The sequence below is a fragment of the Lampetra planeri genome, chromosome 4 (genome assembly GCF_965212315.1).
Source record: "Lampetra planeri chromosome 4, kcLamPlan1.2.h2, whole genome shotgun sequence".
In the NCBI taxonomy this organism is placed as follows: domain Eukaryota; kingdom Metazoa; phylum Chordata; class Hyperoartia; order Petromyzontiformes; family Petromyzontidae; genus Lampetra; species Lampetra planeri.
Genome location: NC_136110.1, coordinates 6880276 through 6897873, shown reverse-complemented (window position 1 = coordinate 6897873; position 17598 = coordinate 6880276). Strand labels below are relative to the sequence as shown.

The window sequence follows — 17598 nt, the reverse complement described above, 5'->3', positions numbered from 1 at the left end:
AAGATTCCTCTCCCCCCTTCCCCGACACTTACATTGTCTGTTAAAGTATAATAAATCCAATGAGCAATGCCGGAATGAAGAGGCAAGGCTTATCAAACGTTAAGCAATGCATTCGTGAACTATAAATAGGACACCGAGGTCCGCAAATGATGCTGAAATATGGACATAAACTGGACACACAAAACATTCAATCAACACAGACAACACCGCTCATCTAATTATGAACAGCAATCGTAAAGAGAACACTTGTGCTAAGTAAGCAGCAAGGCTAACATTTACATTCGACTGATTCGGTGCCATTTGGTCCGATTATCAACGCCGATGAATATTCTATCCATTGTTGGCTCGGCTGCTTGAATTTCGGAGAAATGAGCATCAAATGCTCTCGTCAAACACGATGGGGTGCGCTACATTTCAGCCAAGTTTTCAATCCTCATTATGGGATTTTTTTTGTTGCGCTGTCGGGCGGGTTAATTGCACCTCGGTGCCTGCTTCGCTCTTCATGCCAGTCCAGTGCCCAAATGTACAGTTATGCAGTAGTAGCGTGAGCACCCACTCATTAATATTCCCAGCTTGTGGTATTTCTCGTGTAATGAAACCGCTGTGCAAACGTTCCAATTCTTTCCCATTTATTCATTATCCATAAGCAAAGTATTGTTTCCACGCAGTCCTGCAAATAAACTACACGTCAAGCGAGCTCCGCTTCTGATCCCACCTCCCGATCTCAATGTGGGGGGGGGGGGGGCTTTCTTTCACTCGCACGGAGGATTCCTTGATTTCTAAACATTTAATTAGAAACGGTAAAGAGACCACTGAAATTGCAGTCTCTTTTTCAAGGGAGAAAGAACACAAATAACGAGGAACATTCCTCCATTCCTTTCATTACAGCACATTCAGAGACTCTGAAACATAACGTAAACTCTCGTGTTTTTGGACAACCTAACACATTCCTGCGGAGGGAGCTGGTAGGAACGTTGAGTTGCTCCGTCAATGGCCAGGGTCAACGGCGGCGTGGTGTATTCCGCAAATATGTCTGACTGTGAGGGCGGGCACAAGCCGGCGTGAGTAGGTTAAACGTTGAGTTTTATAAGGGCACCACGGGGTGACCAGCCCCTCCCCACCCAGCCCCACCCTCCCCACCCAGCCCCACCCTCCCCACCCAGCCCCACCCTCCCCACCCAGCCCCACCCTCCCCACCCAGCCCCACCCTCCCCACCCAGCCCGACCCTCCCCACCCAGCCCGACCCTCCCCACCCAGCCCCACCCTCCCCACCCAGCCCCACCCTCCCCACCCAGCCCCACCCTCCCCACCCTCCCCACCCAGCCCCACCCTCCCCACCCAGCCCCACCCTCCCCACCCAGCCCCACCCTCCCCACCCTCCCCTCCCCACCCAGCCCCACCCTCCCTCCCCACCCAGCCCCTCCCTCCCCACCCAGCCCCTCCCTGCACGACGGACACAATAATCCCCCATAGGCTGGTGTAACCAGGAGGTTCCTGCCAGTAAAATGTATGTGCATTCAAGTTTGCATAGCTCTCTCTGAGCATAACTAATCGACAATCTAACTCCATCTATTCTGAAATGACCTATTACGAGCAACTGCACCATTTCAGTGTAGGAAATAAAATACGTAACCCCATAAGTACAAACTGCATAGAAAGATAAGCTCCAGCAACTGTATTAGCAATGACCTGAATAATAATTTGTTACTTCTAAACGGAGTGGAAAAGTATGACTAAGTAACGTGTACCAATTCCTCCGCCTCGACCGCCACCGTCTGCAGCGAAGCAAGGAAACAGCTTGACGGGTAAGCCTCTTTGGAAAATGGTGTCATTGCTGTTTCTGCAGCACAGAATTTCCAGGGCGAATGCGGAGAAAAATAAATCTCAAAAACATTCCACTGCCAGCACAAGCTGCGGGACCAAGTGCACGCCACACAAGGCAACCGAGGTCCCATGCTGTACAATCTTAACTTTCACCCATTTCAGAGAACCAGATTTCCGTGAAAACAAAACTATGTATATTCTTAGGTTTTTTCGGTAAAGTCACGTAGGTAAAAAATTAAAATTAATAAAAGTAAAATAAAAATGACGACGTTTCGGAGGCAACACAAGCTTCCGTCTTCAGGTGGAACCGTCACAGCACAATTGCTGTGACGGTTACGTCACAGCACGATTTTTATTTTTATGTTACTTTTATTAATTAAAATTTTTTACCTACGTGACTTTACCGAAAAAACCTAAGAATATGAATCCTTGCAGTCACGAAAGCTTCAAATCTAAAACTATGTATGCTAAAATTGTACGTGTACTTATTCATTTCCGTTATCATCCTTGATCTACCCACTGTGGGATGAAGGCCCCCCCCTCCCATGAAATCACCACCCCTCACGACCCGTCTTCGTAATCGGATAATACAACACCACTATTTTAATAACGATATAATTACAATACAAATTTTGTATTATGAATGTCAATATTTTTTTTTATTGTAAATTAATGTAATTCATAGCCGATGACCAAATCACACCGATTGCACCTGCTCATCTGATCTCGGAAGTAAAGCAGGCACGAGTTTGAATCGTGCTTGAATGTGCATAGAATTTGTATTCATAGACTGCAGCAGGACTAGGTTTTGAGCAGCGTGGTAAAATATATTGTCGTGCCATACTGTGCTCACACATCTATGTCCCTTTTGCTTTCAACAACCTGCAATTACCAGCGTGGCAAAGTATGTTCAAATCGCCTCCACAACCTACACAGCAACAGTCGACAGTCAATATGGCTGCACGTATACAAATGAAAATTAAGCGTATTAGTGAATTGTATCACGCTGTATTTTAGCACTGCAATTACCAACCAGGTGATACAGCAATAGAGTTCACCAATTGCTATCGGAAGGTCTCAAGTTCCTGGTCAGAGGTTGAGTGAGTCTATCATCCCTCTTAAACACCACTTTGTGCAGAGTCAACCGCACTTGTCCAATAAAAAGGATTTCCCACTGCCATAGGAATGTGGAATTGGCATCACTGGCTGAGGGCTGTAAACAGGAGAAGAGTTCCAGCAGGGAACCACTTTGACCATTATAATAACAACATCATTCCCCAATGTGTTTTCCGGTTGTACCGCGTGTTGTTCGTCATGTTGTCCGACGTTTCGCTCAACGTGCTGGGAGCTTCGTCAGGAACAACACGGGGCACAAGCCGAAAACACATCGGAGAGCTATGCAGCACAACCGTGAAAGCCTACGCAGTAATGATATCATTAGTATCGCCGCTTCAATTACCAATACTCATTTTGGTATTTTAACTGTAAACTAATAAGGATATTATTACTTTTACAGTCTTAATTTGAAGCTTTCGTGACTGCAGGAATCCATACTCTTTGGTTTTTTCGGTAAAGTCACGTAGGTAGAAAACATAATAGATCGCGACGTTTCGATCGCAATATGAAGACGGTCGCTTGTTGTTGCGATCGAAACGTCGCGCTCTATTATTTTTTCTACCTACGTGACTTACCGAAAGAACCAAAGAGTACGATTACAATATTGCATTTAATTAAGTGATTGTATGTTGTTTTTTATTGTAATTGTAAAAATATCAGGTTCCAATATTTTGTTCTCATAATAAAAGATCATCATGGGCGATAATGAATCGTCACATCTGGAAACATCGAGAGACGCGGGACTGTAAATGAGTTTTAGCGTCTCTTTAGAGCATACGGCTGGACGGCAGTGACCACACGAAGTCATCAGGCGAGTGTTTGCATAAACGTGGAATCCCCCTTGGAAACCTAAACATTTCACAAGAACGCCAATACACACACGACAATGTCATCCAGCTTGAGTTTTGCGTCTGTGTTCGCGTTTATTATTTGTGCAACTGCAGTTGATGTGCTGCGTTGAAAGCTGCAGGCTATGCACTAAACATGCACGGATCTAGCCTCCTCGCAAATTCGACGATTTGCCATAACTCGTGATCACAAATCGATTCCAAGTAAATTCTTCTTAGTCTCATTTTTACAGACCCATTCGTATAGTTTTTAAGTTTGTTCATCTCATTTGTATTCTGTTCACTATACGAGTGCAAACATAACATTAGCATGTCATTGTATGTATAATTTGCGTGAAGCGTCGATGATTTCATGAAAATATCACGAGCACGTGAAATTATTTTGTATTTAAGAACTCATGTTAATGTACATATTCTTACAAATTTTTAGGACAGAATCACATGCACGTTTTCTGCTGGGGGTCTATAATCTTCAATGTGCTAGAAAATCTTAACCGGCAGGATTGCACAAATTATATGGTGATACTGCGTTGGAATTGTTGTACAAGTACAATTGAAAAACAAATTGACGAGGTCATCAATAACGCTACCATAAAAAAGTGCATAATTGGTGACGTTTCGGACAACGGCCCTTCTTTACAGCGCATAGAGAGGCCACGGAGATATTGACTGCTGGAAAGTTTTCGAATGAAGAAAAAGAATACACCTTTTGTTGGGTCTCAATCTGCACCTCAAAGCGGGAAAACCAAACGAATTAAAAGCGAGGAGACAGAAACCTTGTTTACTTCGTACACAGCATTTTCGGATAAATATTCTATGATGGCTTTATTATTTAATTCGATAGTTCAGACGTGCAAAGAAAGACCTTTTTAGCGTAGCTGCTCGTTTTGCGGAGCTGCTACAACATCCAGGGCAGGTTGTGTGGTGTGCTTTAAAAAGTCGTACGTGCTTAAATTGTAAACAGCTGAAAGGTTGTGAAGTCATCATGCTTATTCCAGTATTAATTATAACAACTGTTTAGGGGCCCTTTGCGAATCCTCTGCTGGATGAAGGGTTCCCCATGCTACTTCGGTCACAATGTCTGACTTGTGATGTTTAGTTTTACACACATTACTCATATAATCAATGGCTCAATTCTTATTGACACTGCCCAAATTCCAAATATCAATCAATTGTTAATAATAATGTAGAGCCCTTTTGCAGTCCACTGCTGGATAAAGGCCTCCCCATGCTATATCAACTCAGGGGTTTGTGTGACCATACTTTACCGCGCTAGACAGTACGGATTGGCGAAGGGGCCAGGGGATGCCAGACAAGAATCGTTCACTCCAGTGTTAGCCATGGGAAGATGATTTAAGCATGTGCGCCAGTATCCTTTGTTTATTTAAAACAATTATAGAACACAACACTATTGTGTTTGCATAGGTTTGGCTAACCTTATGCAAACCCTAAAATTACACATGTCAAAAAAGAGTGAGCACTGCATGCTGGTTATCACTAATCTTTACACAGGTATGTTTAACATGAAAACATGCCATTGTAGCAGTTGTAAATGCCTGTCATGTGCAGAATGTGACTAATCATAGGCTTCCATAAATGAGAACGATGTTAAGCAGGTTTTACCGCATGTGTGAGTGGATTTTTTGGTAAACACATTAAGCAGGCTGGCAGCCAGTTGCAAAAAAAAAACCTTACCAAGTAGGCTGGTGGGAGTGAATGAGTGCTTAAGCAAGAAACAGCATACTGGTCAGTGTCTGTGCAAGTGGCTCGCAAAGACCATTTTTCGAACGAGGCAAGACATAGCCCTATCACGGCGTTCCATGCGGTCTAAAGCTCAGGCAAGCGAGCAGAGCCTCCTCCGCATTCCACAAATGCCAGGGGTGGACTTATTGGAAGGTCGATGTGTGTGCTCAGCAAGTGACCTTAATGAAGTTCTTTGTTTGAGAACAGTTTTCATGGGTTAGGTGACCCCTGTCAAATTTTCCCATGATCCGGCCCTCAGCTTCTTTTACACCAATTTTATGCCTCATTACCAACGGTAATTTTCACATAATTCTATGGCTGTACGTTTGATTTTTTAATAAAATCCGCAGGTGCCCAATTGCCGAGAAGTCCATTTTTGCATTCACAAGCCACCAGAATATAGAAGAAAAAAAGTAATCTATCATGTGTAAACCAACAACTTTTCCGATTTCATTATATTTTTAGTGAAGGTTATTAAATTGGCTGGCTTACTTTTTTTCTCTCCTACTATTTCACATTATTAATAAAAAAAGGTTCAATCACACAAGGCAATTAATTAGAATGCTAACAAAAGATTATAACTTGGAATGGTGGCATCAACTGATATTCAAGCGACAAGTAGATGCCAAATAAATATGTGGGATGTTATTAACAGGTCATGGTGGCAGAAAGGAGATGGGAGGATTACATCTGTTGAAGGGAATGATTTGCACCACATTGATTGCAGTGTTTTGAACAGGCCATGACGTGATATGACGACAACACTATAGACGAATAACTTGAAAGACTGGTTTGGTAAATTGTTTGCAGCCTAAATAACATTTCTCGATGACATTTAGACTAACCTATTTCACCCCGTTCATCATTTGAAATGAGATGTTAACTTAAGAATTAATTTTCTGCATGAGCGACCTGACATTCAATTATAATTGGAATCTATTCCCATAAATGTGTTAATTAATTTGTGATAATAGTCTCCATTGGCATACAAAAAATGTGGGAATGAGAATTTTTTAGAATTCTCACAATACAATTGAACATTGAAATCTACAAAAGAAATAACAAAAGCATGTGATGTCATCACTGTGAGCTGTGGTGGATATATAAGATATTTCACGTATTAGCTGCATTGAAAGAATCCTCAAAAAACATTGAGTTAAAAAACCAACATGTAAGGACCACTGTTAAGGACAGATATGATGTTTAAAATTTAGAATTGCACCCAAGCAGATAATACATGATGCTGTAATTGAAAGGAATAAGTACAACTTTAAAGTAAGGTATTTACAACAAGTGTTTAATGCTTTCCAGTTTAATCGCTTACAACTTGAACTAGAAAAAAAGACTCATCTATTACATAGTGTAAGTCATCTAAAATATGTCACTTTGAAGTGCTTTAGCACATGCTCTAACTGCCATATAAGTGTACATTGCCTCTTATGAAATCACAATGCCTTGGTGTATGAATTACAAAGTTAAAATGCCTCATCGGTTAACGTTGCAAAGTCATAAGGCAAAGGCAATGAATTGCCGGAAACACTATACACAAACATGCACAGAACTAACACCGGCACAGTGCAGGTTTTGTTTTTTGTACGCTGGACATTGCTTTCAATGATCTACACTCTACATTGCCTGAGATTTTATCAAAATATGTAACCTACAGACAAGAAAGCAGATGTGTTGGTCTTCTGACCATTAGAGAACTGGCAGTCGTTTGATGAAATATTAGCAATTTCAATAGCCGAATTTTCTATAAAATAGCTTATAAAATAAGGCAATTATCCTTATAATTACAGTTAGCCCTTGGTATTACGATAGTGCCTTACGTCAGCATTAGCTTTGCATTTTTACGGACAGAGTTAGCAGATGTTTACATTAATTAGACCTGGGCTTTACAAAGAAACTCCTAACATTTAAAATACATCAGATATGCAGGCTAAAGCTTTCGCCTTCGATGTGTGTTTAAAACACTACATAATTACACATGCAATTTAAACACGTGCCCAATGCCACTGACAATGCCACTGCTAATGCTGTATCCACGGAAAGGGAAATTAGGCAAAGCATGGAATTTCTTTGCTTCAATACAACTCATGTAAATATGGATACATTCACACATTCAGACACTAACAGCTGTCCTTTCTGCCTCTTATTTCAACATGTTTCTTCTCGAATGAAAGCATACATTCCGTAACTGTAAATTTACAAATACCAATCGTTAGAGAAAATATTACAAACTCCTGACAAAAAACTGTTTGGTCACCTGCCACCTTCCCATTAGATCATGTCACAAATATTAATAACTCACATCAATGTACATGCCCGATGTCATCATTGTCAATATTTCTCAGCCATTAACATCCAACGTTTGGGCAAAGGACTCCTCCATTCCCCCGCATTCCACTCTTCACGTTCGCCCGCCACCTCCATCGAGCGCGCTTCTTCTTCCTCCCTCCACTGCCTGCTTTTCCATTGTTCATTTTGCCGATTTGTCATCTGAAGTTCAAACCATTTGCACCTCCGATGACCACGGTTGGCTACGTACAGTGCAAAAGAGGTTCAAAATACATAATGGACGTCCAGACCAACTACGTTTAAATTGTTTTCACTTTATAGATTACACCTGTTACCCTAGTTCTAGATTTGAAGCTTTCGTGACTGCAAGGAATCATCTTCTTAGGTTTTTTCGGTAAAGTCACGAAGAAAGTAAAATAAAATAAAAACAAAAATCACGACGTTTCGGAGGCTTGTGTTGCCTCCGAAACGTCGTGATTTTTGTTTTTATTTTATTTTACTTTCTACGTGACTTTACCGAAAAAAACCTAAGAAGATGTTACCCTAGTTTTAATTGTAACATTTATTTCTAATTTTGCCCCACGTCGTGATATTCAAAAGTGACGAACAAATGATTTAAGGAACAGAGTTAAAGTTAGTCATTTCAAGAGCATCATTGAGCTACAGACTCAATCATATAATGTGCAAATTTACTCCAGAACTTGTCACAAATATTCATAGATTAGCTTGTTATGTTAGGGTTCAGACCGTGAAGTTTTTTTGCTGACAAAAGCTACATTTGACTGCCTTAGTGGCAACAATCTGGGATTAGACTAGTGGCAAGGCTGATTTGTCTATAGGCAGCAGTTACCATGATTTCCTTTGTGCCAACATTCTTATAATAGTTAACACGCACGATAGGGGGGGGGGGGGATTTGTGTGTGGGTATGATTTGCCAACGGGACAGCAGCTGCACAAGATGCCTTCGTGCCAGCCAGTGACAAATCCTACTGGGATGTGCTTCTGCCAAAAAAATAATGAATATGCCCTTGTTAAATCACGCCAATGAGAGTCATCACCCATCTTTTGCAAGGACATCTTTCACAATTGTGCTTGTATCGTGGCAGTTAATAATTCTTACATTAAAATTTGTATGGCCAATTTCATTTTTTTTCTTAGTTATGCCACTGCCCGTGTGTGCACTGGCCCCTACCGAGGTCGTCAAACTAAACATTGCAATATGAACAAGAACAAGGGCCTAGTCGACTCTTTGAGAGGGAATTCATGTGGTATTAATGTGGACAATGTCCCATCAAAAATACATTTTGACTCCCAGTTTGACTTCCAGTCAAGTGGCAGTATGGCATGATGAGCTCTGGAATATTATCCACCAAACACCAACGATTACAACAGTGGCCCCTTTTGGGAACACACTCTAGAGTGTGTCTTCTTAGAGACAATATGCTGGTAAGATTGACAAAGTTCAACAAAAGCAGAGTGAAAACCCATGTGTCCTAGTGGCAAAGCAAGATGCCCCCTTGAGCTATTTTGTCCTCAGATATCCCCAAACACCACCACATATACTGGCAACACCACCAACAATAGTTGACCCTTCGAGAGGACACCCAATAGGTTTTCTTGTGGACACTGTCCTGGTAAAAAAAAACATTTTGCCATCCATTATGACATACCATAGAGCAGCAACATCCTGACCTCTGAACAATGACCCACTCAAATACAAAGATAACAATGACCCCATGGGAAAGCACCCAGTGAAGTCTTATTATGGGCGATGTGCTGTTAAGACTACAGAATACGTTTGAATCCATGCTCACAGCAGCAAGAGAACTAACCTAGTGGGGCAACTCAGCCTTACACAATGTTCAACAAATACCAACACAACTTAAACAGTAATGGGTTACCCCCGTGAGCATCCTTGTGGTTGATGTTCTGGCAAGAACACAATATGACGCCCAGCCGATGCGTAATGTAAAACGAGAACATGGTTTCACACTACAGAGGAGCGTGCGGTTGGAACTGCACCTCCAGGTGAGCCAATCGAAAGGACAACACAATCAACAACACAACCACCACGTTCGCCAACAACGCCGCAAGAGTGCAAAACCCCTTACACACGAAGGCACTCACTGGGTCTTCTTGCGTGTGCTGTCCTGGTAGATGTCACGGAGCGGCAGGGTGACTTGGCCCAGGAACTTGTCACCACCCACCAGGGCCCGGTGCATCACCGTGAGCACCAGGGTGCTCTTCTTGGCCGAAGAGGCGTCCGCAGGCACCTCGAATGTGCAGTCTTCCTGCCAGCGTGGGCACAGAGTCTTCTCGGCCACCGAGGTGGAGTACTTCTCCTTGCCCAGCTGGATGAGGGTGTAGGCGTCATTGAGGCCCTGTTTGCCCTTGATTCTAAGACCTCGAGACTGGATCACGGTGACCTGCACGTGTGTGGGGAACCACACCTGAGACTGATCTGACAGGGCCATGCTGGATGATCGTCTCACCCTGGGGCTAAACTATATGAGTTGTCTTGCCCGTGCGTGGCGTTTTGTTTGTGTGTGGATGTGGTAAGTTTATGGGCTGAAGACGTGTAATGTGTTTGGTGTGTATTTGTGCCACTATATATTATGAACAATGTTTGTAAAATAGCCTGTATAGTTTCAAGTAAGGATTTACGTGTGTAGTTGTATTTTTTGGGAAGAATGTACGTTTTGTATATCTTGTATTACTGTATTTGATGTATACTATATTTCACAAGTATATTAAAGTTACACGTACAGTATGCGTGTGCTATGTATTGTGTGTATGTTACGCCAAGTGTGCGGTATACAACTTAATGAGTTGTATATTAATGTGTTGGATACAAGCGTGAGCTCAGTTATTCAAATATCCACTTCCACTGTACGTGTAATGTACTGTATGTCACGTATGTGCGTTGTATGTTTGTACTGTACTGTGTGAATGAAAAGACCTCTACATCTCTAACCGAACCCTACAAATAAACCAAAACTCTTAATCACAACACGTAAAATAAACCAAACCACTTAACAAAAAATAAACACAAATGTAACTCAAGAAAAAAAAATCGTGACCAAATAGCCACTTAATCTTTCACTCAACACGAGAACCCGCCGCCAAAAATAAAACCCCAACACACTTCGGGAAAAGAGTCGATAATTTCGAGAACAATCTTGTAAAGAGAATACCCGACTTGCATCACTAAAGTATGTACAATTAGAGAACTACAATTTGTTGTTAAAGGCGTTCGCGGTCCGTCCTCTCTCCTGCCTCCCTTTACGCTTCCTTGTTGCCATAAGAGCGCCCCCGTTTAATTCCATAGCGCGCTTGGGGTGGGCTCGCGGCGTCGCCCATTGGCTAGCGGCGCGCACGCGACCGTCGACGATGACGCGTAACGCGCCTGGGCCAATCGCGTGGCGACTTCACTCCCGCAGGCGGCACGTATCCGCTTTACGATTTCCAAACCGCCGCGTATATAGCCACGCCTCCAGATGGCTGACTCCGCCTCCCCTCTCTCTAGCCACGCCCTCTAACCTCTAGCCCCGCCCTCCTCGCTCTCACCCCACCCCTCTGAACACCCTCATGCTATGGGTGACGTCTTTGCTATAAATAAGAATATACATTTAAATTTCGATTTAAAGCTTTCGTGACTGCAGGGATTCATATTCTTGGTTTTTTCGGTAAAGTCACGTAGAGAATTATTTTATTATGTTTTATTTTTATTATTTTATTATTTCCATTCTACATGACTTTACCGAAAAAACCAAAAAGAAAAATATACATTTATTTAGCGCTTTTCACCAAGGATCTCAAAGTGCTGTGCAGGACACAGCAGCAGCACACACTCAGCGTAAAAGTAATAGTATAAATACATTTTAAGAATAACTTTCTAGATTCACTAAAGGTTGAATGAGCCGAAGCGTATAAATCGGTTTTAAGGGGCATTTTAAAAATGTCCACAGACTCAGAGGTCCCTCTGCCATCTCGGTCACCCATAGACCGAAACCTCGACCTGGGAATACAGAGATCTTCATCCCCAGATCTTAGGGACATTGAGCGGATTCCCGGTTCCATCCGTTGCCAAACTGATTTGCAAATACCGCAAGACAGAGACTCCCCTACTTACGAAATATCTTTCCTGATTAACAGTTTTTTTCCAATTGTCATATAGTTCATTTAAATGGTATTACACGACTACACTAACATTTTTCTATGACGATTAAAGTTGCAAATGCTGCCACGTTGCATTATGTACAGCCCTGTCAAGGCATCCCAGTCAGTCAACTCATGGGCACCTTGGGTCTGTCCCGTGACCTCCTTGTCCGCGAGCCGTCGACACTTCACGTGGCCTCAAAGTGCACCTAGCCTGGCACAGGCGCCGTGGTGACGTGACCGTCACTTCGTGGCGAATGACGGGGTTATTGGTGGTGGTACAGCTGGCGCATCTTACCAGTCATCTCAGCCACCCCATCGCACCTGCTGGGTCTGTCCCGAGACCTCCCGTCTAGCAGCAAGCATTTCGACACATTTCACGTGGCCTCAAAGCGCACCTAGCCTGGTACTGGGTTAACCCAGCTGCGGCGTGGGTCGACAGAATTCCACCGACTCATCTCCGTTGCCAAAATTAATCGATCTCCTCCCATCCCTCGCTTTACGTGCCCCATACTCCTAAACCCACTCCATCCGCTTTCCACAACCACTCCTTTTAAATACCCGAGCCCTAAAGCCCTTCCCCCCCTACCCACCCACCCACTCACCACGTGTGTCTCCAGGGAGACCTTCAGTTTGTGTTGATGCATTGCAACATCACCCCGAGGTTGACTTTACACACGAGTTTTGATTTTTTTTTTGGTCTTTGTTAATGTTATATTGTCTTCGTTGTTGTAGCGGTGGTAATGATTATGGTCGTGGCAATACGTCGATTGTAATTAATTCGCGTTGTGCCATTGTTTAAGTCCTGTACAATTGTATTATGCTGTATACTGTGCAGTGCAGGTGATAAGAGTCAGTGTAATGTCTTAAAGCTGAGTACACTGTGTGCAGGTTATGTGCTGTAAGTCTGTGTTTTATACAGTCATATATAGTGCAGGTAGACTATGCTACAAACCAGGATAGTAAACTTAAAGTCGGTGTGATGTATATACATTCTATGTCTGGTATATAAGTCAATGTCCCGAGACTAATATGTATAATGTGTATCCTGTACATCGTATGTATCGTACAAAGTGTCATGTATGTACAGTACTATGTATGGTGCTGGTATATTGTGTACCGTTATAGCAGAAAGTATACTGAGTAAAACTGTATTCGTTAGGTACAATACATTAATTGGTGCAGTATGTTGCCTTTTTATTATTAAGTTGTGTTTTGCAGAAGATCTTCAATCTGCTCTTGTCCACTTATTTGATGAGTTTGACATCCACCCACAATGAGTTACAAAACCTCTCTCGATATATGACGTGTTCAGATGTGTTTCACCATCGTGCGTGACTTTTAGTTGTTTTGTGTCATTCATCTTGAGCCCAACTTTGTGGCCTACTTAAATGAATTCTTGAATTACCTGGTGACGTTCACATTTGGACTGCAGTCCTCTGTACGCTACAGGTTGAGATGTAATGCGTTATTTTTAGCTGTGGTATATATAGGTCCAGAATCATAATTCAGTCACTGCTGAGTAATGGGGGTTTTCTGGCCAAATCACATTTTTCACTTTGCTGGGCTTGGAATGGAAGTCCCTTTCTCGATTGATTGCACGTCTTCTATTTAGAAATGTGAGCGTGAACCCCGTTGAAGTTCAACTCATTTGCAAGGCGATGTCTGACTAAGCCACAATTTGCTGTTTTTCAGGTTGGTGGGAAATTAGTTGCTTGACTGATGTCCTTTATTGAACCAGGTGAGAGTCTATAGAGAATCATTACCTCGTTTGTAAATGTTCACGCTGCTAGCAGTACTGTGGTTACCTTGGTTGCATTTTTGAGGGAAAACTGTTTTAAAACTGTTACATGATTGTAATTCCCCTCGTGGTTAATTGATTGAGGGTGGGGTGGGGGTGGGGGTGGTGGACGGGAAGTGGTGGTGCAGCGGATTAGCACACTGAGTTTCAGAATCAGAATATTTATACTGGTAGGAACCTCTGGTTACACCAGCCCACAGGGGATTATTGTGTCCGTCCGTCCGTCGTGCAGGGAGGGGCTGGGTGGGGAGGGAGGGAGGGGCTGAGTGGGGAGGGACTGGGTGGGGAGGGTGGGACTGGGTGGGGAGGAGAGGGGCTGGGTGGGGAGGGTGGGGAGGGTGGGGCTGGGTGGGGAGGGGCTGGTCACCCCGTGGTGCCCTTATAAAACTCAACGTTTAACCTACTCACGCCGGCTTGTGCCCGCCCTCACAGTCGGGCATATTTGCGGAATACACCACGTCGCCGTTGACCCTGGCCATTGACCGAGCAACCCAACGTTCCTACCAGCTCCCTCCGCAGGAATGTGTTTTTATACTGAAGGAATCCGTTGAACTATAACACTATTTTTCCCAGATATCCAATCGTGGTGGATCAGAACGTTGCAAAGTCAAACAATACAAAAACACGATAGGAATGCAAAGTATAGGAAAGGTTATAAAATCACTACAAAATATATCCGAATAAAGCTATTTTATTTTATTTCACCAGGTAAAGACCACTGAGCTATTAGCTTCTTTTTCAGAAGCGACCTGGCCACAAACGATACCTCAACGAAGCGGCTTATCACGTGTAAATGTATAGCAGCTAAAGCATCTAAAACATGTTTATGATTACCAGTCATGGCATGAGTGGCAAGCGATATCGTAACCAGTCTTGGGCACCCTGCTTCTTCACCAACTGCCCAGGATGGTGCAGTATGCTCAAACAAAACCCGTGACTAACATTGCATTGGGAGGCTTTAATCCAGCAGTGGCTTGACAAAGTGTCGTAAACAATTCGTATAATTGTAGTTAAGTGATTGATTTGTGGAATTTAGGATATTGATACCAGTGGCACAAGATTGTTCTACCCTTGTGAAAGTAGACTTCACAAGGGTTTACATGTCCATTCATTCCAATTAGCATTCCAACAATACGAATGAATTAGATTAATCTTCAAGTGTAAAGACGTTTAGAATACGTCAAAAAACTATAGTATTGTATGAAATATGATTAAATTATATTTATGGCACACAACTTAGCCATTCATCATCAGCCATGGTCAATCTACTGTTGGATGAAGGCATCACTGCCATGACTGCATATCATAGCATGAGTCACCACTGTGTTTTCACATTTTTAGGTTATCTCATATGATATTGAAATTTTTAAAATAACTTGTATGTCAGATAAGTGGACTTTGGCAGGGCGCATTAGTCGAGACGCAACGTAGAAGTGGCAGCCATCGGAAAAAAACCCAAGAGCATATTGGAGCAATGAAATCGGCTCCATGGAATAGAACTTAAATTAATTATCTATTACGCACAGCCTTGTGAGATGACTTTGGGAGGCCTTCATCCAGTGGTGGATAGATTATGGCTCATGGTAAAGAAGTAATACTATTTTACTGTCTTTATAATATGAGATGGGGGGAAAATATACAAATTTGATACTAGTTTTGTACAATTAATAGGGGTGGTTTCGAAGACTTCCATTACAGGAAGTGGGAGAGGTCACAAACTGGCACGGCATTATTGACGTGATAATTAAGCAGCTTTCCTTTGTGTAAAACATGAATAAGCACCCTTACTTTGTTACGGAAGAAGTATTGAAAACTTATTATGGGACAAGTTTGAGCTCATCCAGAAAGATATAACACACACGAGACAAAGTCGTACGTCGTCGCATGCATATAATTGATAATAAGACAACGTCTTATGTCTGCAGTGATGTGGGGGATGAATATAGCGGAACCTATTATCGATAGGATATGCGCGAATGTGACTTCATTTATCCGCGGGAAAAAACAAATATCGCAGATAATGGAGGATAATAGAAGCATTGGGGTATGTACAAAGGGAGTGTGCATGTACCTTACAGGTACCACAGATAATAGGAGTTGCGGGTTATTTTGTTCACGGATAACCGGAGTTCTATCTCTACTAAGTGACTTGCTGGTAGAGTGCGTGGCTCGCAATGGGAAGGTTGAGAGGTCGAATCAGCCCTTTCTGGGACGATAAAATAAGTACTGATTTTTGGGGAAGTTAATAATTGGTTGTTCTATGTAGACGGTGGGCGCAAGTGCTGTTAGCGAGCACCTATAAAGGCCGGTGATTCACACGAGGGGGTGGGTGGCCAGCACCACGCCTGGCTGCCTTTGTCTCCCCAGTGACAATGTTTACACACCGCACCAGGTACTCATTTGAGGCTTAGTCGACCTAGGGAAGGCCTAGGACCGATTCAAATAATCATCACTGGTGTTGGCCATGAGCGGCAATCTTATTTGGGTAACCGGGTTCATAGCGCAGCGTGCTAACTGCTAAGAACCCCCCACCCCCTCCATAAGAATGTGGAATTTCCACTACGCTCAGGGATGTAAACAGAAGAGTAGCACTGTGTCGCACTCAGTGGAGTGTAAACCAGCTATATGGCATGTATGTGCTAGTCACGCTAAATACCCACGCGTCTGAAAACATTACGCTGGATTTTTACCAAATGTATTTTACGAATTGATTCTGTGCTATAGTGGAGGATCATGGTTTAATGGAATCAATTCAACTCTGTCAATCTCTTTCCAGGGCAATATTTATTATCCAGTAACATTTGTTGAAACAAGCCAAACTCTGGGCTGGTTTCAACTTGCTTGGTCTCATCAGCAAAGCCGGGCTCATGATTAACAATTGATTATTTGTATTTGTAAACCAAGCCTGACTGTGCTGATAATACCCTAGAGGTGGAATCCAGTTCAGGATTCGCTTGTACTAAACAAATTCCACTGGATCGTGTGTCCATATATGTACCATCCTTTTTCACTCAACTGCTGGATAAAGGCCCCCATATGTGTTCATAATAATGGGGGGGGACGGGGGGGGGACGGGACATTGACGTACAGTACCATGCTGGTCGGTGCAGATTGCTGAAGCGTTCAGGGGCACCCAAGATCGATTCGGACATCGCTCACCCCCTGACGTTAGCCGTGGCTTAGAATCAAACTCAGGTTGTTGGGTTCACAGTGCAGTGTGCCAACCACTGCACCACTGCTCAGCCCGCTACTGGATAGTATTTATCTGGAAACCCCATATCGTGTCCGGACTGCAAATTATTCTTAAATACCAAACATAGTTACATTAAAACAGATTATGCATTGCCCCTTACCCATATAATTATAGCTGGCTTTTAGTCACGGCAGCAACCCAGTGTGACCAAATTAGTAATGCCCCTGGTTTCGTGTGTTGCACCTGCTGATGCTGCACATTCCTTGTTGGCTGCGTAAAGTGAGCCGTGATGCATGCTCATGAAATGGGATATGGTTTGGTTCAGCCTGTGACACCACCAGCAGTGATTGCATAGTGGAACTCCTCTTATTTGTCGCCTTGTGTGATGTGTCTCTCCCTTCACATGTAACATGCTTGCCGTTTTCGCTGGTTCGCCATTGAATAAGAGCTTCGAAGGTTGAAATAAACTGACTGTCACTTGGGCCCTTTTATCACAGCTCATTCTTCTCTGCTCCCTGCATAGTACAGAACTTCCATCCCATAGCTATCAATGCTGTCGGCTTCCTGCCCCTCTTCATGTCCCCGCTCAATACCTTTCCTTTTATCTGCTGCCTCG

The 17598-nt window shown here is 43.1% G+C and overlaps 2 protein-coding genes across 4 annotated transcripts in view; one reads left to right on the top strand and one right to left on the bottom strand.

The window, feature by feature from the left end:
• Positions 1 to 11143, bottom strand: part of LOC144717628 (rab11 family-interacting protein 1-like) — a 29002-nt gene extending 17859 nt beyond the window's left edge. For both annotated transcript variants that reach the window (XM_078593139.1, XM_078593141.1), the window contains exon 1: positions 9958 to 11143. In XM_078593139.1, the coding sequence (XP_078449265.1) occupies positions 9958 to 10304 (347 nt within the window). In that variant the 5' untranslated portion in view covers positions 10305 to 11143. The remainder of the gene's footprint in view (positions 1 to 9957) is intronic.
• Positions 11144 to 12618: 1475 nt separating this feature from the next.
• The window catches only part of LOC144717639 (uncharacterized), a 103196-nt gene continuing 98216 nt past the window's right edge, over positions 12619 to 17598 (top strand). Inside the window, exons 1-2 of one of the 2 annotated variants that reach the window (XM_078593160.1) lie at positions 12619 to 12652; positions 13684 to 13729. The gene's annotated coding sequence lies outside the window, so the exon portion shown is untranslated. The other variant, XM_078593161.1, reaches the window with a different exon arrangement.